This window comes from Carassius gibelio, chromosome B11, assembly GCF_023724105.1.
Source record: "Carassius gibelio isolate Cgi1373 ecotype wild population from Czech Republic chromosome B11, carGib1.2-hapl.c, whole genome shotgun sequence".
Taxonomy (NCBI): domain Eukaryota; kingdom Metazoa; phylum Chordata; class Actinopteri; order Cypriniformes; family Cyprinidae; genus Carassius; species Carassius gibelio.
This window is the reverse complement of record NC_068406.1, coordinates 24,539,139-24,563,532: the sequence shown is the minus strand read 5'-3', so window position 1 is coordinate 24,563,532 and position 24,394 is coordinate 24,539,139. Positions and strand designations below refer to the sequence as shown.

Below are 24,394 nucleotides of genomic sequence, written 5' to 3'. Positions count from 1 at the left end.
AACATATCACAAAACACGGTTTTAAATATAAAAAGAGGATTTACTGGTTTGTTTAATCACCAATTTGAATGAAACACGCGTAATAACTCGCGTAATAATAGCAGCGCTCCTGAGAACGCTGTTTGTTTCTCATCGGCGCGGGACCTCATGACGTCACTTCCTGTTGCCGGTTCTGTAGGTATGAATGATGCAGGAACATTTCATTCTGTTATTAAATTATTCCGTTTATAATATACTGTTCTTCTTGTCTCTGCGTATAGATAATGTTATAAAGATGATTTAATATATAGAAACACGAGCCTGTCATCGCATACGTCGCTCGCATATATATTTAACGTAAATGTAATGGGTTTATTTAAAAATGTGATTTAATTTCCATATTACGCTTTTCTTCTATATGTGTATTTTTGTATACTTGTGTATCTTTCTTTATTTTTTCCCTATGTAATTCTTTCATATGTGTTATAATAGTGATTTCCCTGTACATCTGTGTCATTTTTATATGATATGAGTTCCAGTATTATTACAATTTAATCGTTTTATGTCGTATTACAATTTCCCAAGGTCTGTTAGTATATTAATATATGTTACATTTGGTTACGTGATTGTGATGTGTAAAAAGCTGAGTTTAGATTTAGATTTCTCTGGTTTCCTCCGTGATTGATACAGATCATCATCATCATCATCAGATGATGATGAAGACTCGGGAGGTGTTGGAGGATGCTGTGGGCAGACGTGTGAGCTGTGATGGAGAGAGAGGAACTGTCCGTTATGTTGGTCCAGTTCTTCCCACCACAGGTCAGTCATTTAGCTTTAAACAATATATTTTCAAAAGTATTGGCACCCTTCTAAAGAACTGGTTTGACTGATTTAGTCATTTCCATGAGTACAAATATTAATGTTTCAGCCTATAATGATATTCGAGGGAGTTATGTGCTTCTAATTTTATAGCAACTGTACTATTCTAACAATGCATTTGTGTCTAAGGCAAGGTTCAGAAATAAATTATTGATTGAGTCAGTGTGTAAGATCTTGACTGGTCTGCTATGACTTTAAATAAAGACCTTGAGTCAAAAACTCATCAGTAAACCAATGACTTGTATATACACTATATGGACAAAAAAAGAATTCAGAATTCTTCCTTCTTTAGAACAGAAAAAGGCACTTCCAAAACAAAGATGGAAACATAATTCATGCATTTAATAACTGTATTTCCATTTCTGTTACAACAGTTTGGATGTTTTTAAAATGAATGCACCCATACAGTATGTACGTCATTGGTGTTTGCTAATGAGCTCGAAGTCTGCATTTAAAGTGACAGCAGACCAGTCAAGTTCTTCCACACTGACTCAATCAATCATTTGTTTTGACAAAGAGGCACTTTTAGAATAGAATAGGGTTTTGTCCAAACTATTGCTATAAAATTAAAAAGCACAGTTCCCTAGAATATCATTATATGCTTAAACATTAAGATTTGTACTCATGGAAATGACTCAAGTCATCAAACTTGTTTATTAGAAGGGGGTGCCAACACTTTTGGCAATATAGTGTATGAGGTTTGGTTCTGTTCATAATCGGTTGGATGTCTGCAGGACTGTGGTTGGGAGTGGAGTGGGATGATCCAGAGAGAGGAAAACACGACGGGAGTCATGAAGGAGTGCGATACTTCACCTGCAGGTGCTCACCAGCAACCAAACAGTTACAATCAGTCATATACATTTTAAATGGGTGGTTGATTGCGATTGAACTTTTAGCTGTTTGAGCATAAACAACATCTGCAAAGTTGCGGCGCTAAACGTTTCAAAGCAAACTGAGATATCTTTTAAAATGATGGCAGTTTAATGCCGACAAAAACAGCTGGTAGGGACTACAACGAGTTGCTTCCTGGGTTCGTGATGTTAAACAAACACAGAAATATAGATAAACCCCGCCCCCTTTGCCGCATGTTTCCGGGGGCGGGGTTTATCTATATTTCTGTGTTTGTTTATATATAGATTAAATATAGATAAACCCCGCCCCCGGAAACATGTGGCAAAGGGGGCGGGGCCATGCTGCATTGCTTTAGAGAAGAGGATGAGTTGTTGCTATGCCGTCTTGGAGTGAATGCATGAAAAATGTGATTCTGTCTTCTAACGACAAATGGTTAAAGATCATTAGGTTGGCTTTCTCAAGTTTTCTGTTAAACAAAGCATTAACACATGTTAGACTGCAGCCTATAAACACAATCAAGCCTAGAATAAAACCAGTGGACCATCTCTTTAACAAAGCTTGTCTGTGTTCTCCATCAGACACCCGACGGGCGGCTCGTTCGTTCGGCCCAAGAAGGCCAGCTTCGGTGTGGATTACGTGACGGCTCTGAAGCAGCGCTACGAGGTGGAGCTACAGGAGGTTATCGGAGAAGAGCTGAAGATCTCCAGCAAAACCGTGATGATGGTCGGCTTCGAGGACATCAAGCAGAAACAGAGGTGATGTTTGATCTGGATTCATATTTACAACACTGTATACCACTTAAAAAAATTGGGATCAGTAAGATTTGTAATGTTTTTTTTTTTTTTTTTAAAGAAGTCTGCTCATCAAGACTGCGTTTATTTGCTTAAAAATACTGTAAAATTTCGATATATTATTGCAATTTAAAATACTGGTTTTGTATTTTAATATACTTTTAAGAATAATTTATTTCTGTGATGCAGCTCTGTATTTTCATCATCATTTCTCCAGTCTTCAGTGTCACATGATCTTCAGAAATCATGATAATTTACTGATTTATTATCGGTGCTGGAAACTGTTGTTTTTTTATGAATAAAGAACAGCATCCATTCTTTAAAAGCAGAAATATTTTCTAACAGTATAAGTTTTTACTAGCACTTTGTATCAGTTTAACACATCCTTGCTGAATCAAAGTATTTAGTCTTAAAAGGGAAGGAAAGGAAAAAAGTACTGTCTTTTTTTTTTTTTTTTACGTGTCACAGGTTCCAAAGAATAATATTAAGCAGCTCAACTGTTTCCAAAATTGATAATAAATTAGTATATTAGAATGATTTCTGATGGATCATGTGACACTAATAATGTATAATGATGCTGAAAATTCTGCTTTCCAACACAGAAATAAATTCTATTGAAAAATATATCGAAATAGAAACCCGTAATTTTAAATTCCAATAATATTTCACAATATTACGGTTGTTTCTGTATTTTAGATTTAATTAAATGCAGCCTGGATGAGAAGAAGAAACTTATTAAAAAATCCCAAACTTTTGTAAATGTGTATTTTGGATGTTTTCTTTGCACTATTCTGACATGTAATGGAAGCAAAAACTCAAAATTGACCAATGCATGAAAAAAATGTCTAGTTGTACTATTAGGGAGGCTTTTCCAGAATCTCAGTCGTGTGTTCTTGTGCTCTCGAAGGCTGGAGAACCTGACAGAAGTCGGTCTGAGGAGATGCGAGGTGTCTGGTCCAGGTGCAGAGAACGAGATCAGAAACACCACACCACGTATCCTTCAGAAACACATCACTGATGTTCTCAAACAGGAAGTGTGTGAAGCTTCTTTAACAGTGTCTCTCAGTGGCTCAGTCTCTGGATCTTTCTGGAAACCTGCTGAGCTCATGGGAGGTGCTGGCGGCGATCACCGAGCAGCTGGAGTCTCTGAGGGAGCTACAGCTCAGGTGAGGCTGTCTGAACACACCTGACATCATTTCATTCCCTTCTGAGGTCTGTTTGTGGGGTTTAAACACTGAGAATCCCGTTTCAAAATCTCTACGTAGTCAAAACAGATTGAGCATCTCCAGTGAGCCGAGCCGTTTAAGCCCCGCCTTCTCCTGTCTGAGACTGCTGTCACTCAACAGCTGCGCGCTCACCTGGACTCAGGTCAGTTATATGAGCTTATATGTTGTTTTGCTTTGTGCTTATTCTCTAGTGCACTGAATTATATCATATTTAACAGTGCGTACTTATACATACACATACTTACATATGAATATTTCTTTTATAAATGTTCTTATGCTCACCAAAGCTGCATATATTTAATAAAAACAGTAATATTGTGAAAATTTAATTTCATAATAATTGTAATAATATTTTACAGTATTATTGCAAAAAAACAGCAAAACATTAATATTGTGAAATCCTTAAATAGTTCACAACATTACTATTTTTACTTCATTTTTACAGTAATATTCTGGAATACTTAAAAATAATTCACAACATTGCTATTTTTACTGTATTTATAGAGTAATATTGTGGAATACTTATTAAAGTAATACATCATTATATAGTTGTTATTATTATTACTAATTGAACATAAATAGTCATATAAATGAATTATGATAAATTAATAAAATAGTATTAACAAATAAAATAATTTAATTATTCACTGTTTACTTAAATGTAATTATATCACTGTAAAAATACACAAAAAATTTTAATATCGTGAAATATTTAATTTCATAATAATTGTAATAATATTTTACAGTATAGTAGAAATACAGCAAAACAGTAATATTTTGAAAACCTTCAAAATAGTTCACAATGCTATTTTTTACTGTCTTTTTACAGTAATATTGTAAAATACTTATTAAAAGGAATAAATAAATAATGATATAGTTATTATTATTACTAATTGAACATAAATAGTCATAGAAATGAATTATAATAAATTAATAAAATAGTATTAACAAATACAATTATTTAATTATTCACTATTTACTTAAATGTAATTTCGCAATATCAATGTAAAAGTATATTAAAAACAATAATATGGTGAAACATTTAAAATTATAATTGAATTAATAATAATTCATTAACTAATAAATTGTTTATAATTTACAATATTACTGTAAGGATAAAGTAAAAACTGTAAAATATTGGTTAATAATATGAATTATTACAGTATTATTGTAAGAATAAAGTTAACCGTAGTATTATTAGATATTTAAAATTTATTAAATTTATAATTAAATAATAATTAACTAATCAAATTTTAATATTTATAATATTACTTTAAGAATGCTGTAAAACAGTAGTATTGTGAGATATTTAAAACTTAATAATATTAATAAAAATTGTATATTTCACAACATTTATGTAAAAATACACAAGTGTTAAATAAAAATAATAATTTTGAATTAATATTAAGTAATACAATTGTAATAATATTTCACTATAATATTGTTTCATCATACTTGTGATCAAATAAATGCAGCCTTAAAGACAATATTAATACATTTTAATTACTCCAGACTTTATGTGTTGTGTTGTGAATGTGGCTCTGACCTCTGACCCCTCCGTCTTTGGCAGGTTCTCCACTGCGCCCCCATGTGGCAGCACTTAGAGGAACTTTATCTCTCTGACAATGACATCACAGAATTACTCAGGTACAACACTGAATCACATTCACATCATCATCATCATCATCATCATCATCACAGAGCAGGAGCCAATCATGCTTTCGTTTGTCCAGACCAGAACATGTGCTGCAGACGTTAAAGGTTCTGGATTTATCCAATAACCATATAGTCCAGGAGACAGTGCTGGAAATCACACACTTACCCTGGTAAGAGTGATCAGATCATGAAGATGCTAAACATCTTGTATCATAACCACATCATAACTGTGAAATAATGTTTGCATCTTCAGTCTGGAGAAGCTGAATCTGTCCAGCAGCGGTTTATCTGTCATTCAGTTCAGAGATGCTTCAGCAGGTAATAAACAAGCTGTGTAGTAACATGTATAATGTGTGTGTGTACTGTACACTACATGCATAAAATACAATTATTTAAAAAACAATATTTTCATGCTGTGAAGGGAATAAGACAGCTTCGTTTCCTGCGCTGAAGACACTTTTACTAGACGACAACAACGTTTCAGAGGTAAATCAAAACAAAATTGCCATGTGTTTACGCGGTTTAAAGGAATATTTCAACCAGAAATTTTATTAAGAATAATAAAAGGGAATTCCTGAAGAATTCCTGAATAAACTGTTATTACTGTTTTCTTTGCACACAAAAAGTATTCTCGTAGCTTCGTAAAGTTATGGTTGAATCACTGATGTCACATTTTAACGGTGTGTGTGTGTGTGTGTGTCTCTCTCTCTTTTTCTCTGTCTCTCTGTGTGTCTGTCGCTCTCTCTCTCTGTGTGTGTGTGTGTGTGTCTCTCTCTTTTTCTCTGTCTCTCTGTGTGTCTGTCGCTCTCTCTCTCTGTGTGTGCGCGTCTCTCTCTCTCTGTGTGTCTGTCGCTCTCTCTCTCTGTGTGTCTGTCGCTCTCTCTCTCTGTGTGTGCGCGTCTCTCTCTCTCTGTGTGTGTATGTGTGTCTCTCTTTCTCTGTGTGTGTGTGTGTGTGTGTGTCTCTCTCTCTCTTTGTGTGTGTGTGTCTCTCTCTCTTTTTCTCTGTGTCTCTCTCTCTTTCTGTTTGTGTGTGTGTGTGTGTCTCTCTCTCTCTCTCTGTGTGTGTGTGTCTATGTGTCTCTCTCTCTCTCTCTCTGTGTGTGTGTGTGTCTCTCTCTCTCTGTGTGTCTGTGTCTCTCTCTCTCTCTGTGTGTGTGTGTGTGTGTGTCTCTCTCTCTCTCTCTCTCTGTGTGTGTGTGTGTCTCTCTCTCTCTGACTCTGTGTGTGTGTGTGTGTGTGCAGTGGTGTGTGGTGAACGAGCTGGAGAAGCTGCCGTCTCTGCTTCATCTGTCCTGCCGGAGGAATCCTCTGCTGCAGAGAGAGAAGAACCCGGAGACCGTGAGACAGATCATCATCGCACGACTGAGCGGCCTGGAGCAGCTCGACATGAGACAGGTGACGCTCAGACACTGATTCTGTGATTTCACCCTATATACAGGTGGATACAGTGAGAATATGAACAAATCAAGTAAAGCTGAGCTGCTTCAGTCCAGTAAGAGTTCATCTGGAGATATTACTGACTTTATTCTGACCTTTACTTGATCAGAATCAGACAAGATTTGACACCAGAAGCTGGACGTTTGTACAGTTACACTAAAAGAGCTTTGACTAGATAAAACAATCTAAACTATCAATCAGAGACAGAGTCATGGAGGTTTATCTGGTGTTGTTGTCAGGTGCTGTCGGATGAGAGGAGGGGTGCGGAGCTGGATTACTGTAAGATGTTTGGATTGGCTTGGCTGAAGGCCGGAGGTCACAGGGACCCGGAGAAGAATCACCCAAACACAGAGTTCATGAGCGAACACCCACGATTCCTTGCACTCCTCCAGAGTGAGTCAGTCTAACACTGAGCTGGGAAGCTCCGCCCACCGAGCAACCTCATTGGTTCCGCTTATTTGCATATTTAACCTCTGATATGATCTCATTGGCTGGTCATGGATTTCTGTTGTATCTGGTTAAAACACTCTTCTGACGGTTTGTTTGTGTTTGTTGTTCAGAGTACGGCGCTCCAGAGGAGGGCGAGCTGAAAGAACAGAAACCCTTTGCGCTAAAAAATCAACTATTAAGTATGAATCTTCTATCATCTCATCAATGCAGACCATTAAAAAGGAAAAACTCAAATTAGAACATCTCTGCGTTCTTTTCAGCTATAACATTCGTTTGTCCGGAGGATTCGGAGAGGAAGCCCATTGAGAAGAAGCTGCCAGGTAAAAGCGAACATTAGAAACGCTAACACACAACACGCGACGGATGTTTGAGGTGTTTTCTGCTGTTTTCAGGCTCGATGATCGTTCAGAAGGTGAAGGGGCTTCTACATCGACTGCTTAAATTACCAGGAATGGAATTAAAGCTCAGCTACACATGCTCCAAGGTAAAACACACCAGGACTTTAAAAATGCACACAAAAACTCTCATTTAATTTATTTTCAAAATTTTTTACTTTCTACGATTATTGTATTTTTAATTTCTAACAAACGTTTTTCTGATGAACTTGCATTGCTTGAGATACTATTAGTTTTTGTTACTGCATTAAATGAGGTTTTATCATTATATGTTTTCACTTTAATTTTAGTTGATTTTAATACGTTTGTCGTTTTCGGCATTTTACGTAGTGCCTATATAGTTTTTTATTAATTTATTTTATTCATCCGTTTCAGTCTACTTTTTACTATTTCAGATTAAACTAAAATCAGAAATGAAAGTAGCTGACGATCGTTTTATTTTATTTCGATAACGTTTATCGTATGTCAAGTAACCAAAATATTTTCGTATGGTTTTCGTTTTGCTTGTAAATTTTCGTTAGTTTTACTAATTTTATGTGTTTTTGTCAATTTTTTATTATATTTAATATGCATGTATAGTTTTTTTAAATTTTCATGTACTAGTTTTTGTTTATTTTGTTATTATCTAAAGTTGCGCTAATGAAGCTGAAATAAAATACGTTGTGTGATATCCCATCCTATAGATGTCCGGCAGAGAGATCGAGATCGATAACGATCTGAAGCCGCTGGAGTTTTACTCGGTGGAGGACGGCGACAGAATTCTGGTGCGCTGGTCCTGATGAAACCGCCGGGAATTGTGGGACATTCGAGCCTTGCAAACTGACCATCACTTCAGGATCAGAAATCGTCTTACATTTGTATTTACAATTATCACGCAACATTATTCCTCCAGAAAACAAAGCATTTCCAAACTCGTATTGTAAATCATAATCTATTTATTTACTAGTTCATTTGGATCCTTTGTCTGTGGGAATAATTCTGGATGCTTTAATGCCTGTGCGAAAAATTACAGTCTCTCACCAGTAGATGGCACTAAACGACGTGTCTTGAGCAAATATTCCAGAAAGACACATTATTAAATCACGTCAATCTCATAGAGAAATGTACAGGTCAAATGTCACCCCAGTAACAATGTTTGTTTTACACATTCAAATAAAATAAAATAAAATTCAGTACATCGTTACGGCAAAACTGTACTTTCACCTGACGTTTAAATTATAAAGTACATTTGTACAGTAGGCAACTGAAAATTGCTTGAATGTGCTTAACTGTCTTTAAAAAATATGTCTTGATGCTAATAATAAAATTATAGCCTTTGGAATTTTTTTTTTACTAGTATTTTCCTGATATTATTCATGAAATGTAACTACATATTAAATAAAAACAGTAATTTTGTTTGCAAATCTGTGGGGTCTGAATCTTTCATATTAAAGTAAGTAGACATAAAACTTCATCTAGTAATCGTGTTTTGTTAAATTGCTGTTGTAACCCTGATACTTATATTTTAGAGCTGTCGGGACGGATTTCCCGGGAAGTATAAAAAAACAACAACTTTTATTTAAAAGGAAATCTTTTGGAACATTACTGTCACTGTCAATTAATTAACATTTTTAAATATTTTTATAATTTAATTTTCAGTATTTATTTTTAAAAAAATATTTAAATTATTTTTACTTTTGTATAATTTCCGTTTCATTAATTTATTTACAAATTATTAAAACATTGTTAAATATTTTTATAATTTAATTTTGAGTGTTTTATTTAAAAAATGTTTGAACTATTTTTACTTAATTTTACATTTATTTTATTTGCATTTGTATTTTACTTATTTTAGTTTTAAATTATTTTATATAATTTTTTACAATACTCAAAATACAAAAATAAAATAGAATTACAAATAATGACAAATTTAAATAATAAAAACAAATAATAAAAAATTTAATTTAAATAATTGAATTTACGTAAATTGTAAATAAATATATATTTTTTAAATATTACACACACACACACATTTATACAGTTTATATATTTCTATTACTTATGGTTTTCACAAACAAAAGTATCTGCTGTTAAAATAAAACAAACTTGGTTCTTACTAACAAGAACATGAACTGAAGACAAAAGGACACAAATCTGTGAGACAACCAGACAATATTTATTCCTGTTTAAATAAATATTCTTGACACAAAAACACAACACAGATCATGGTTTGAAAATGTTCAAAATCATGTCAGGAAGGCAGAGAGGAGCTTCAAACCGCATCGAGCAGATTCAGGTGTAGATGCACATCATCACATCAGTTTAACAGATGACTGAAGCTCTCAGAACCGGAGCTGTATTTACAGTATCGTTCTGTCATTCAGAAATATTAAGGCAGACGCTGATGAAAGCATGCAGCGCTCGACACAAACACACACCAATAGCTGCTCTTCAGCTCAACTATTCCTCCAGAATTAGCAGATCATGAAAAACCACTCGCAGCTAAATATAGCATTCATCAGACGCTTATTCAGCTCTTTAAAGTGTGATAGAAACAGAGACGTGTTCAAAACACATCAATCAGGAGATATGAGCTCAACTATATATATATAATCATTTCAAACTTTCCAGATGTGGAACCAAATGTGGGTGATATATATATTTGTATTTGGACTGAATTAAAAAAAATTGTTTTATTTTTGCTCTGCATGTTTCTTTTCTGCATTGAATCTCTGTCTGTCGTTAAACATGAATCTGGACTAAACGGAGGAATATTTATTGCTTGTTATCTGTTGCGTAAATGTGTAACAATAAGCTACATTTCCTTCTTTCAAGCATTAAAAATGTATTTCTATGGTCCAATGAACAGAAAAGTCTTCATTGTAAATGAGGAATGTCTGTAAAAGACACACACACACACAATAAAAAATGCAAATAAAATAAAACAATTCAACTAAATAAAAAACAATTAAATGTAAAAAAAAATTAAAAACAAAGCAATTCAACTAATTTTAATAAAATAAAAATATTTAACAAAATGTTTTAATTAAAATAAAAGAATAAAATAAAAGAATAAAAAAATAAATTAAAACAATTCAACCAAATAAAAAAAAATACATTTATTTAAAATAAAATCAAACAATTCAACTAAATAATAAAAAAAAAAATTAAATTTAACAAAAAAAAAAAAAAAATAGTAGTGAGCCAACCAGTCAAGAATATATACAGGTCATATTTCACTTAAAAAATAAAAAATTCTCTCTCTCTCTCTCTCCATATATATATATATATATATATATATATATATATATATATATATATATATATATATATATATATATATATATATATATGCATGCATAAAGAAAATAAGTCCTTAAAGTAATAAAGGTTTTCATTTGCTTTATGCAAAATATACTCACTTGTGATTTTTCTTGTGAAATGTGACCTGCATATGTTCTTATTCACCGGATTCACCTGATTCCTAACAAACCTTTGAATAATGAAATCACTGTTGTCAGCAGAAACAGACATTCGCACAAACCCAAGAGAAGGAAGGGAAAGGCAGCGCTACGTAACAAACCGCAGTCAAAGCTGACAGAAATGACTGAGAAGAAAGGAACGGAGGAGGTTTGTGTGACGTGTCCCTGAGGCTAGAGCTGCTGCCCCCTGCAGGTCTGGAGGACGTTACCTCTGATCCTTCAGCAGCGTGCGGAAGTTGTGCAGCTCTTTTATACTAGTGGACAATCTGGAGAGAGACGCAGACAAAAACCCTTCATTAAAGTGTCATGAGCCATAAACCAAAACAGCTATGAGCAGAATAAGAGTGACCAAAAGAGGTAGAAGCTACAAGATTGATAACAGCAAACATACATTCATTTACATCCTTCTCTTCACTCTCTGAGGCAGATGTCTCACAACTCATCTTTTCTAATCATCCTACTACTTGCCCGCTTGATCCTATTCTATCTCATCTCCTTCAAGCCATTTCTCCTGCAGTTGTACCTGCACTCACTCACATCATCAACACATCCCTCCACACTGGTGTTTTTCCCTCATCATTTAGACAGGCACGTATAACTCCACTACTTAAGAAACCCAACCTCAACCCATCTCTTTTAGAGAATTACAGACCAGTTTCCCCTCTTCCTTTGATTGCAAAAACACTTGAACGAGCTGTGTTCAAACAAGTCTCTACATTTCTAACACAACAACCTCCTCGACAGCAACCAATCTGGCTTCAGAAGTGGACATTCAACTGAGACTGTCTTGCTCTCAGTTGTTGAAGCTCTAAGACTGGCAGAATCCAAATCTTCAGTACTTATCCTGCTTGATCTGTCCGCTGCTTTTGACACGGTTAATCACCAGATCCTCCGGTCAACCCTACTGGCAAATGGCATCTCAGGAATCACACTTCATTGGTTTGAGTCTTACCTATCAGATAGATCCTTCAAAGTATCTTGGAGAGGTGAGGTGTCCAAGTCACAACATCTAACTACTGGGGTGCCTCAGGGCTCAGTTCATGGACCACTTCTTTTCTTTGTCTACATGGCATCATTAGGTTCTGTCATTCAGAAACATGGCTTTTCATACCACTGCTATGCTGATGACACCCAACTCTACCTTTCATTCCATCCTGATGATCCGACGGTAGCTATTCACATCTCAGCTTGTCTAACAGACATTTCTTGCTGGATGATGGACCATCACCTTCAACTCAACCTTGCCGGGACAGAACTGCTTGTGATTCCAGCAAACCCATCGATTCATCACAATTTCACCATCAAGTTAGGCACATCCACCATAACTCCTTCAAAAACAGCTAGAAGCCTTGGAGTTATGATTGATGATCAGCTGACTTTCTCAGACCCCATTGCTAAAACTGTCCGATCCTGCAGATTTGCTTTATTCAACATCAAGAAGATCAAGCCCTTTCTTTGGGAACATGCTGCACAACTCCTTGTTCAAGCTCTTGTTCTGTGGCTGGACTATTGCAATGCTATCTCTGCAGGTCTTCCAGCCAGTTCTATCAAACCTTTACAATTAATTCAGAACGCGGCAGCAAGATAAATTTTTAATGAGCCAAAAGGAATTCACGTCACACCTCTGTTTATCAATTTGCACTTGCTTCCAATAGCTGCTCGCATAAAATTCAAGGCATAGATGTTTGCATACTTTTTAAGGTGCTTGGTTCATCGTTACCTGGCGAATCCGTTGAGCAGAGCCACGATCTCCTGCCGCGTGAGCTGGAAGCCTTTGGACGGACTGTTTTCTGGAAGGCTCTTGATCTCTTTCTCGGAGAACAGGATCCTGAGGGCCGTTCCCAGACCCTGAGTCTGACGGGACAACAGCGCTTCACTCTCAGCTCACATCCAAACGCTTCGATGTCAAATAATGAGAAGCTCTTTTACCTGTAACGTTCCCCAGAGCCGGCATTTACTGCAGCCCACACAGTCCATGATCCGAGAGATGTTCTTGAAGTGAAGCCTGAACTCCTCCTGAACACACATCAAATCAACACCGTCCTTCATCAGTCGCTCTCTCCTCATTCCTCAACCTCTTCATTTATAACATCACATTTATTTCACAGTACATATTTTAGATCTGCAGGTCTGTACTTTGATTTAATGACAGAAGATAAGAGGTTTTATTTTATGAGAAACTGATCAAAACAAAGTGAGTTTATGATTAAAACATGAACAGATATCTGCTGACGGCTTCATAAATATAATCTCAAATCAAGTTTTTATACACCACTGGCATATATCTGTCCTGGTATTAAGCATAAACTTGTTTATTTTCTCAAAAACCAAGACTTGATATGTTTGTTTTTGCATCAGCAGGTAATGCGTCATGATTTAAGGATTTACATTGAATTTAAATAAAATAAAATAATAAAATAAAACAATTCAACTAAATAAAAAAATATAGAATTTTATATAAATTAAATCAAATAAAAAATTTAACTAAAAACAATTATGAAATTTTATATTAATTAAATAAAATAATAAAACTCAATTTAAAAAAATAATAAAATTTTATAAAAATAAAAAAAATCAACTAAATAAAAAATTAAATTTATTAAAATAAAACAATAAAATAAAACAATTCAACTAAATAAAAATGTTATAATAATAATAAAAAAACAATAGTAATAAGCCAACCAGTCAAGAATATATACCGGTCATATTTCACTTAAAAAAATAATAATAATCATAATCCATTAATCTCTCTCTCTCTCATATATATATATGCTTAAAGAAAATAAGTCCTTACCGTAATGAAAAAAAATGTTTTCATTTTCTTTACACAAAATAAACTTGTGTTTTTCCGTGTGAAATGTGACCTGCATATGTTCTATTCACGGGATGTTTAGATATTTGTATTTAAAAGCAAGACAAACATATTGAGGACGTTTTAAGTGCATGTAACATTTACTGCGATGGTTTTATGAATTTACCATTTTTTGCACCTTTTTAAGACCGACATTTATGGATGTTTAAAGATCTGCAAAATGCTTCTTAATGTAGCACTGCAAATGTGTGCACGTTTTTTAATCTCATTGAGTTTCGAAGGCTTCTTTTGAAATATGAATATGCAAACGGATCACTGAACCACGCTGTGTTCTGTAAAGCGGCCCAGAATGCATCAGTCACGCTCCGCTCACCTTGAGTGTCTTGGACTCTGTTTTATGGCCTGCGAACATGGAGCTCTCGTCGAAGTGCATGGGGAAGGATCTGCACAAACACAACACAATCACATCCTTTAACCTGCTCTCAATCAGACAACATCATTAACATGATTCAAAGATCATTTTTATAGTAATGCAGTGTGATTATTAATACATTTAGTGACGCTCATGTTTCTAAATCAGAGTGAGCTCACACTAAAATCATAAGAAACATCCTTATTGTCTATACGAACAGCATTTATATATTTAAATATTAAATGCCCCCCCTGTTTTTTTTAATCATTTATTCTGGACGAAATATAAGCTCATAAAAAGGTGTACAATAATTATACATTAGAAGTTTTTTTTTTTTTTTTAGTTTAATTTTATGCAATAATGTCATGTCAATCAAACACATTTTACTATTAAATATTGTATCATGAAACAAATACAAATTATTGACACAACATCAGGTTAAGTCTATTAACCTTTTTCCAATCAATCTATTTGAGGAAAAAAATATATAATAATAATTTATAATGTAATATATAATCTTGCCATTTCTGGAGGTTTTTTTTTTAAATGAATTAATACATAAAAATTAAATTTTATTATTAAATTTCTATTAATCAATCTGTTTAATTAAGATTTTCAATAAATAAATATATCAAAACTTTTTTATTAGTAATATGCATTGCTAAGAACTTCATCTGAACAACTTTAAAGGTGATTTTCTCAATATTTAGATTTTTTTGCTCCCTCAGATTCCAGATTTTCAGATAGTTGTATCTCAGACAGATATTGTCCTCTGAACAAACCACACATCAATGGAGAGATCATTTCTTCAGCTTCCAGAAGAGCGGATACGTGTGAGTGTCAGTGTGGTGTGTGTGGTGTGTGTGGTGTCTCACTTGGTCTCGTTGAGCACCTGCAGCAGCAGATCTTTGGTGCTGGAGTCCTCCTGAGTGTTTCCTGTGTACAGGTTGATGAAGGAGCGCTCGAAGTACGGAGTGACTTTAGTCAGCGCGCGCAGCTCGATCAGATACAGGAAGTAGAGGTTCTTGAGCCGGCGGGTTCCCTCGCCCTTGGTCTCGGCCGGGTCGAAGCGCCGTCTGAACTCGTGCAGGTTCGGACCCCAGACAGACTTCCCCCAGCCCTCTGCAGGAGACACTCGTTACAGGACCACAGAGAGACCAGCTGGAGCAGCCCTGGACCCTCTGTTACATGCACTCTCATTCAGTTTCTATTGTTCGATTGTCTTTAAAAAAAACTCTTAACACTAGCTTTCTATCTACTTGTTTTATGTGTGTCTGTTTGTAAGTGTGTTTGCATGTGAGTAAGTGTGTGTGTGTGTGTGTTTGCATGTGAGTGAGTGTGTGTGTACAAATGATTGGCAAACTAAATCAAATGATTTGCTATCCCAAAACTGACTCAAATGATTCGTGATCCCGCACCGAACTCCCGAACTGATTCAAATGAATCGCGAACACGCTTTGAACTCCCGAACTGACTCAAATGATTCGCGATCCCCAAACTGACTCAAATGATTCGCGATCCCGCATCGAACTCCCGAACTGATTCAAATGAATCGCGATCCCCAAACTGACTCAAATGAATCGCGAACACGCTTTGAACTCCTCAACTGAGTCAAATGATTCGCGATCCCGCACCGAACTCCCAAACTGATTCAAATGATTCGCGATCCCCAAACTGACTCAAATGATTCGCGAACACGCTTTGAACTCCCCAACTGACTCAAATGGTTCGCGATCCCGCACCGAACTCCCGAACTGATTCAAATGATTCGCGAACCCGCTACGAACTCCCGAACTGATTCAAATGATTCGCGATCCCCAAACTGACTCAAATGAATCGTGAACACGCTTTGAACTCCCAAACTGACTCAAATGATTCGCGAACCCGCTCTGAACTCCCGAACTGACTCAAATGATTCGCGAACCCGCTACAAACTCCCGAACTGATTCAAATGATTTGCGATCCCAAAACTGACTCAAATGATTCCCGAACCCACTCCGAACTCCGGAAATGATTCAAATGATTTGCTAACTCTTAACACTAGCTTTCTATCTACTTGTTTTATTTGTGTCTGTTTGTGTTTGCATATGAGTGTGTGTGTGTGTGTGTATATACATTATTCTCACAAGTTTGTGATCAGTAGGATATTTATAGTTTTTTGTACTCAAACAACACTTTGTCATTAGATCAAAGCAGCAGTGATGAGTGAGTGGTCAGTGAAGCGGTGCTGGTGTGTTGGTGTGTTTACCGTCCAGCAGGTATTCAGCGCACAGGTGGATGTTGATGCTGCTGTGGAGGCCAGAGATCAGACGATAGAACACACGCTTCTCCAAACACAGACCTGCAGCGCATCCACACACACACACACACACGTCACCGCAGCAAACACACACACTTTTCCAACGCATTAACAACTTCACACAATACAAACTAGTTATTTTTTTAAATAATAGAAACAAATATATAATAAAATAAAATAAAAAATACTATAACTATAAGGTATACTTTTGATTTTTCAAATGTATTTTAATAAATATTTTATTTCATCTTTAACAATATATTTTTTTTCATAAACGTGTAGAATAATTATACTTTAGTATTTAGATTATATTCCCATTTAAGAGACAAAAATGGCAACAAACAAGAAATAAAAAACATTTCCCCCACATTTAACTTAATCTGAAAAAATGAATAACTTAATTATACACAAATAAAAATATTATTATTAATTGTAACAATAATAATAAATTAAAAGTACTATGACTATAAGTTTAAACTACATTTAAACTTGAAATAATTTACTTTTAATTATTATAATAAATATTTAATTATTTTTTTTAACTACAGATGATTTAAATTTAGCATAAATGTAGACAAATAAATTGGATATTAATTTCTTCTTGTTTCCACTATCAGTGTTGAACAAACACAGTTATTAAATTAACAAATCAACATTTCAAAATAAAACTCACTTTATACACAATTTCAATGCGGAGTACAAAAATACTTCAAATGAATAATAAGAGCATCTCTCAGTTTCAGGAGGAAGTGTGTCAGGCCTCATTCATGAGACACGAGCAGAACGCATTTGTAAAACATTTATTATGCAAATGAATGCATCGGTTTCATTTTATTTGCACTGTAAATAATCCCTTACCTTCCAGCCATGTGTAAAATCCTTCACCTGTGAGAAACAAACACAGTCTGCTTTAATAAAAGCCCTTCTGAACTGATCTGGGATCGTGTTTCATGTGCAAATATTAACTCACCATCATCATCACCTGAGAGGAGACACAGAGCAAAGAGTTTAGGCTACAGACAAACTCACATCAAATAAAAAACCCACAGAAAAACTATAGATGATGTAAAAATAGTATATTTTACATAAAGAAATGAAGCCTAAAGTTTGTACTTTTTTAAATTAATTATTCGTAAATTGTGATACATACGATTAAACACATGCATAATATAACATAATATTTTAGTTTTTTTTTAAATTTTGGATTTTTTTTTCTGGTTGCATTCAAACAGATTATATATGCATATTTGTGTGTGTGTATATATATATATATATATATATATATATATATATATATATATATATAAAAATTTTATAATTAATTTTTCTTCTTACATACAACCCAAAATGTGCATGCCTAAAAGAAAAATCTCACAAAATAAAAATAAACATTTTTAAAAATACAAAATTACATCACAATTACAATTACAAGAAATCAAGACTATGAGCATTTTCTACATTGCAACATTAATTTCATGAGAGTAAAGCACACTTTTCCCGCCAAATTCTCAATGCATCTAAACATACTTTTACTGCATCAGAGTAAAATACTGTCATTCGGTGTCTTTAACATAAAACCAGTTCTACAAATACTAAAATGATGCATGAACACTCTGCGATTTAAATCAAATTGGAACTTTTGAGTTTTTCCTTTTGACTTTAACTGAATGAATGTTGAAAACGCACCACGGCTGGGAGCCAAAGGGTTGAGAGGACGATACACCGATCTTGGCCTGAAAACAAAACAAGCATAACACTAATGACGAGTTTCTGAGCGCAGCAGAGCAGTGTGTGTGTGTGTGTGTGTGTGTGTGTGTGTGTGTGTGGGTCTCACTTGAAGCAGTTCTCCTCATAGATGCTGTTCCACACTCTCCAGGCCGAGGGTCCTTTATATCCAGTGTAACGCTCCGGGTTCAGCAGCAGATCCACGTACTCCGCATCAGGAGACATCTCATCTGTACACACACACACACCGTGAGTCCAGTCTTACCAATAACACAGAAGTACAGGGACATCAATTATATTAACTTAAATTAATTTAAAGCAATTCGGAGAAAAATGCAATAATGAATAAAAATGTGATTAAAAAAAGAAAAAAACAAATGTGTAGAGTTGCACACTTGAGCCCAAATTTTCATCAATCATCAATTTATTATTATATTTTATATCCGAGTTACAAATATTATTATTATTATTATTATTATTATTATTATTAGACAAGGGCTACACAATTCTGTCAAAATGTTATTAAATCTATATGGCTATAAAATAACGACAATAAAAATATAATAATTAATTTTAAAAAGCATTTGTATTAATAATAATTGTAAGATTTTAAATATTATTATATTGTGTTTCGTAATCCTGTACAAAATTAGAAAGCATTTGTATTAATAATAATAATTGTTATTATTATTTTTATTATAATTATATTATTGCTCGTTTTTATTATAAATTAAAATATTATAATTTCAAACTATAAACAAAATAAGAAATATAAGACTAGGGCTAAACAATTTCCTCAAAATATTATTACACATTAAATTATATGATATACCCAGACAATTATTATTATTATTTTAATTATATAAAAAATATAAATGACAACTTAAAAACATAACATAAAATGACGAAAAATAATAATTTGTCTATACATTAAGCAGCTGTTAATGTGATTTATCTCCGAGCCTCACGTCACGCTCACACACACACTGCATATATTTATTTAATGAAATCCCAGCTTTGTGATCAGATAATTGCTCTTGAATCTGGTTTTCTTTTATTTAATCATGCAGCTGTACTACATAGAGTTATAAAAGACAGTGTCCTATAAATAAACCATCAGAGATCCACTGATAGCAGAACAAACTGAACCTGAAACTAACCGTTAGATGCAAACAACCACTTCCTGTTCTGAGACTCAGAGAAAGCTGTTTTCCAGAGCAGACTCACCGTCTAAACCACAGAAGTGATCCTGAGCGTCATCGTGATGAGCCCAGTCCGCAAACGCCTCTTTAGTCTGATTACTGCAGCACAGACACACAACATCACACCGTTTAATGCATTTCTGAGCAGTGTGTGTGTGTGTGTGAGTGTGTGTGTGTATGTGTGTGTGTGTGTGTGTGTGTACCTGAGCGTGTTGTTCACCGCTCCCAGTTCATGAGCTTGTTCACACTCTCGTACGTCACTGCTGCTGCTGGAGGTCTGAGAATACTAGCAGAGAACCAGATCAACACACTGCATGAGAAACATTACACAAATATATCTGTGTTTGCTTTAGAGGAAACCTGAGTGCACCGTATCAAATGACAACCTTTTTAATAATACGGGACAAATATTACCTGAACGTGGGCCAAAAGTAAATATTGCAAATGAGCTTACTCTGTTTTTAACAATTTTCAGAAATGTTTTTTCACTGTGCATTCCAGTTATTTAAACTGAAGGGGGTTATTTTGATTGAATAAAAAAAACTATGAAACTATAAACAAAATACAGCTAACTAAACCAATAAAACGTCAAATTTAAAAAAAAAAACAAAAAAAAAAAACGTAGTAATCTGTTTTTGCAAACCAACTATTATATATATATATAGTAAAATATAAAATGTACAGCTCAAAATGTACATATATATATTTTATTGTTCACCATTACATCATTAGGACACATGATTTTTTGTTTGTTTATATATTTATTTCAATTGTATTTATTTATTTTTACAATTTCACAAATGTATGTTTCATATATATATATTTGAAATGCAAAAACAAAAATATTATAAATTTTCTCTCATGACAAATTCAAAGTAAAATTTCTGCAAAAATCAAGCACACTAACCACAAAAATAAAAACATTAAATAAACATAACACTAATTGATATGTAAATCAAAACATATCAGATATTTATAAACCAGCAGATAATGCATGGCACTATTAGAAAGGACTAAATATGTTTAATGCAAATGTTTACTTTCTTTATCGAAAACTTTCAAGGAATAAAAATTCAGCAAATGAAACGAGATGAAAACCAGGTGAGATGAATTCATTAACAAGTCTCATAAAGAGTCTCTGAATGAAGATACGTGACAGTAAACAGGTTTGTCCTGTTGGTGCAGCGCTGTGTTTCCTCTCCAGATGTGTCTGAGGTCGTCTATCTTCACAGTTCACTAAAAATAACCCGTTCATCTGCTATCAGATGAGTGCTGACTCAACCCAATCGCTCGATTACACAAACACCGAGCGCTCGCGCTTCACACAGCTGAACAAACACCACTAAACCTCACTGTGATGTAACACCCAACGCTAACCGCTCCTCAAAGCAAACACATCTCAGTCTCTTACCTTGTTATAGTTGCCAGATTTAATCCCTACAGGAACTTTACTCTGGAAGACAAGTAAATAGAGTAAATCCTAATTGTGTGACAGAAAACTACATCTCTACACAGTTGCATAAAGAAGAGTTGCATGAGACAGAATGAGAATGACTGTTTTGGATAGTCAAATTAAAACAAATGAGACAAATGTGTTGAACTCTGACCTCTGGGCACGGCTCTACGTGACAGTCCTTAATGAAGCATTGGCCATCATCAGGCCAGAACGGACACGGACGCTTCAGATTCACCTGAAGAGGAAATAATACATGATAATACATGAGTCTGTGTCGTCAAAATACTTCTTATAGCTGGATAATATAATATAAAATGTGAATATATTGACGTTTTTTTATTAATATAAATTTAAATATATAATAAAATGCATAAATATTACTATAATTACATGTATTTTTTATTATTTTAATTAATAAATTAATATAAGTATACAGAAAAATTCAAATAAAATAAAATAATTAAAACAAAATAATTTTATATATTTTTGGAATATATTTTAAATTATATATATATATATATATATATATATATATATATATATATATATATATATTTTATTAATTATAATATATAAATGTAATTAAAATAATTAAAAGATATTACAAATAATAAATGCAATAAAAATAAATAAACAACAGTATAACCAAAATAAAAATGTCGAAAAAATAATAAGTTAAATATTATAAATAAGAAACAATTAAATTACGTAAACTAATTTGTAATAATAAATCACATAAAATAAAAATATATGTAATAATAAAATAATACATGTATTTAGACTTATTTTATTCGTCTTAGCATGAATAAAATGGCTTAAAAAACATAACATGAAACAAAATAAATATATTTGGTTAATAAATTCCATTATAATAACCCATATAAAACAAAAGTTAACATTTATAATAAAATATAAATATAAATAATAAAAAATATTTTTAGCATTGAGTAAAATGGCTAAAAAAGGACAGAAAAAAAGTTCATATTTAAACGTTTTTTTTGACTGAACGGAAGGTTTTAGTGCAGAAATCTTTATCAGTAACTAATCAAACATTTAACATCATCATATCTAAACAGCTGGCTGGATATTCAAGGCTTCATTGTGAAATCAGCTTCAACATAAAGCCACGTCTTCCACGTTCATGACTACGAATACATATTCTGTGAGGTTTACATAGCTAGAGAAAATCTTTTAAGATTTAAATTCACCTTGTAGTATCTGAAGAAGTCTCTCTCCATGAGCTTGCGGATGTGAGGGTAAATCTTGAAGTTGTTGAAGACGTCGATGCTCTCGATGTCACAGAAACAGTCGTCCAAGACCCCGGTTAACTGCAGGAAATTCACAGGAATAACAACAGTTATAGAAGCCCAAAATACTGTTATATCAACATTTTCCATCGGGTTAGTTTCTCTTAATAATTAAATAAAATAATTAATGACTTTAAAAATAATAATTACAATTAAAAAATAACTTTTAAATAATGTAAAAGCAGCAACAAAAATTAATAAAAATTAAATAAAAATAACATGAAATACCGATAAAACCATGCAGCTAAATAAATAAATTCAAATAATAAATAACTTTTAAATAACTTTTTAAATAACAAAAATATGCTAACTTAATTATATGTTAAATATGTTTTTTTTTATATAGAATACACCATAAAATTACCATTTAAAACCTTAAAGTATATATTTACAAAAATAAAACGAATTAATTTAGTGGTTATGAAGAGCACACGCGACTTCTGACCTGCTCTGAATGTAAAAGTCCAAAAAGTCCCAAAGCAAACAGAGACGCCTCCCAAAAACTGCATCTGTTTCCAAACATCCCTTTACAAACGCAAACCCTGTTTTAAGTTAAAGTGTTGAGCTCGTCCTGCGGTCTCCACGCGGTTTCTAGCAGCTGTCATCCCTGAGGATCGGTGACTTATAGCTCCTCTAGGATCACAAACCGCTTGAGATGAGCTGTCAAAACTTTACCGACTACCGCGTGGAAATACAGCCGCCTCCAAACAAAAACACGTCACGCAAGAACACGCCCACACGCGACGCGCTGTAGTTCTACACTGAAGCGCATTGCGCGGTTTCAAACGGTGGAGGGAAAACATCAAGACTACAAAACCCATAATCCCGTTGACGTCAGCGCATCAAGCGGACCAATGGAACAACACCACGCTAAATAAAAGACGGTTATATTTCCTGCGTATTTAAAATTTCCTTCCATTTATATTGTAAGATTTATTTCCTTTATTATTCGTTTAGATTACGTTAACTGGCTCTTTTTAATTATATGTTCCATATTATAAAGTCCTCTGTGGAGTAAAATTATTTTATAATCGAACATAACGCTTATAATAAAACAAATGCGTAACAGATAAACAAGTAAGTAATGAAATAAATATATAAGCCTGAAATGTTTCGGAGACGTATTAAAAAAAATATATATATCTAACGTTACATATTGAGTGGGGAGGATCACTGACAGCCACGCAGACCGTGTAAAACCAATGATTTAAAACGAAATACAGACAAGAACATGCGATATTTAGCAACATAAACGTAGGATTTAAACACTAAACGGCGCAGAAAACCGCAAGGGACTGCGGACGTGATGACGTCACATTCGCGCGACAGTGGAACTTGCCAGAAATACTACGACAACTGTGTCAAAAGCAGAGATATTTACATAAGATAATGTGTTTTTAGTCTTCGCATTAACTGAACTCACATGACACAAGCAGCTTTGGTCCTGGCTTTCCGGAGTATTCCCGTAAACGGGCTCCTTCTGTGGGCTTTGGCTCTTGGCGTTGTTTTGAAACCATCCCCAGCTGAAATGAGCGCAGAATAAACTCAGGAGTAAAACCAGCAGTCCGCAGGTCTGTGTTGAGTTTAGCATTGCTCACACAAAACCCAAAACATACACAGACGACGAAACAGCTCAAACTTCCCGTTCAGAGGAAACGTCAGAACTCCCTCGTGAATATTTTGAATGATGATTACACGCTACACATCCATTATAAAAATGAGCGATATCGCATTTGCTGTCGGGAAATAAAAACGCTAAAAATGGTCTAAATTGTGACAATTGCAGCAGCCAAACATCGACACATGAGAAAGCTACGGAGTGGGGGGCGTGGCTAAGCGCGCGGCGTGTTGAAGTGGGCGGTGCCTATGCGAGGCGTCGGATGATAGACAGTTGTTTGCTCCGCCCCCGTAAAGTTACGGGGACCTTTTTCTTAAAGGGCAAAATTTCTCAGTGTAGCTTGAAAACTGCACTCAATGTAGCTTATGACTAAAACACTAAATAAATTACATCAGTGGAAACGAAAATATAAAATCTATTGTTGCAGCGTCAACA

At 34.1% G+C, this 24,394-nt stretch overlaps 2 protein-coding genes across 4 annotated transcripts; one reads left to right on the top strand and one right to left on the bottom strand.

The window, feature by feature from the left end:
* The first annotated feature begins 1 nt into the window (after position 1).
* On the top strand, positions 2 to 9,070 carry tbce (tubulin folding cofactor E). Of its 2 annotated transcripts, none has more exons than XM_052569783.1 (17): positions 2 to 178; positions 670 to 798; positions 1,593 to 1,677; positions 2,289 to 2,465; positions 3,409 to 3,494; positions 3,568 to 3,667; positions 3,767 to 3,869; positions 5,298 to 5,374; positions 5,461 to 5,553; positions 5,637 to 5,701; positions 5,805 to 5,869; positions 6,628 to 6,780; positions 7,062 to 7,215; positions 7,383 to 7,451; positions 7,533 to 7,592; positions 7,665 to 7,756; positions 8,351 to 9,070. In XM_052569783.1, the coding sequence occupies exons 1-17, from the start codon at positions 148 to 150 to the stop codon at positions 8,444 to 8,446; spliced, it is 1,635 nt and encodes a 544-aa protein (XP_052425743.1). In that variant the 5' UTR covers positions 2 to 147; the 3' UTR covers positions 8,447 to 9,070. The 2 variants fall into 2 exon arrangements, with proteins under 2 accessions (XP_052425743.1, XP_052425744.1); XM_052569784.1 differs by lacking the exon at positions 2 to 178 and adding an exon at positions 212 to 336.
* Positions 9,071 to 9,801: 731 nt separating this feature from the next.
* On the bottom strand, positions 9,802 to 24,181 carry ero1b (endoplasmic reticulum oxidoreductase 1 beta). Of its 2 annotated transcripts, none has more exons than XM_052569725.1 (16): positions 23,765 to 24,181; positions 22,243 to 22,362; positions 21,186 to 21,269; positions 20,990 to 21,031; positions 19,782 to 19,864; positions 19,604 to 19,677; positions 18,486 to 18,606; positions 18,338 to 18,384; positions 17,622 to 17,633; positions 17,510 to 17,536; positions 16,601 to 16,693; positions 15,228 to 15,474; positions 14,314 to 14,383; positions 13,058 to 13,144; positions 12,849 to 12,982; positions 9,802 to 11,394 (listed from the first exon to the last, which is right to left on the bottom strand). In XM_052569725.1, exons 1-16 carry the CDS (start codon positions 23,930 to 23,932, stop codon positions 11,334 to 11,336), a joined length of 1,470 nt encoding a protein of 489 aa, XP_052425685.1. In that variant the 5' UTR covers positions 23,933 to 24,181; the 3' UTR covers positions 9,802 to 11,333. The 2 variants fall into 2 exon arrangements, with proteins under 2 accessions (XP_052425685.1, XP_052425686.1); XM_052569726.1 differs by lacking the exon at positions 23,765 to 24,181 and adding an exon at positions 22,787 to 23,037.
* Positions 24,182 to 24,394: the final 213 nt, after the last annotated feature.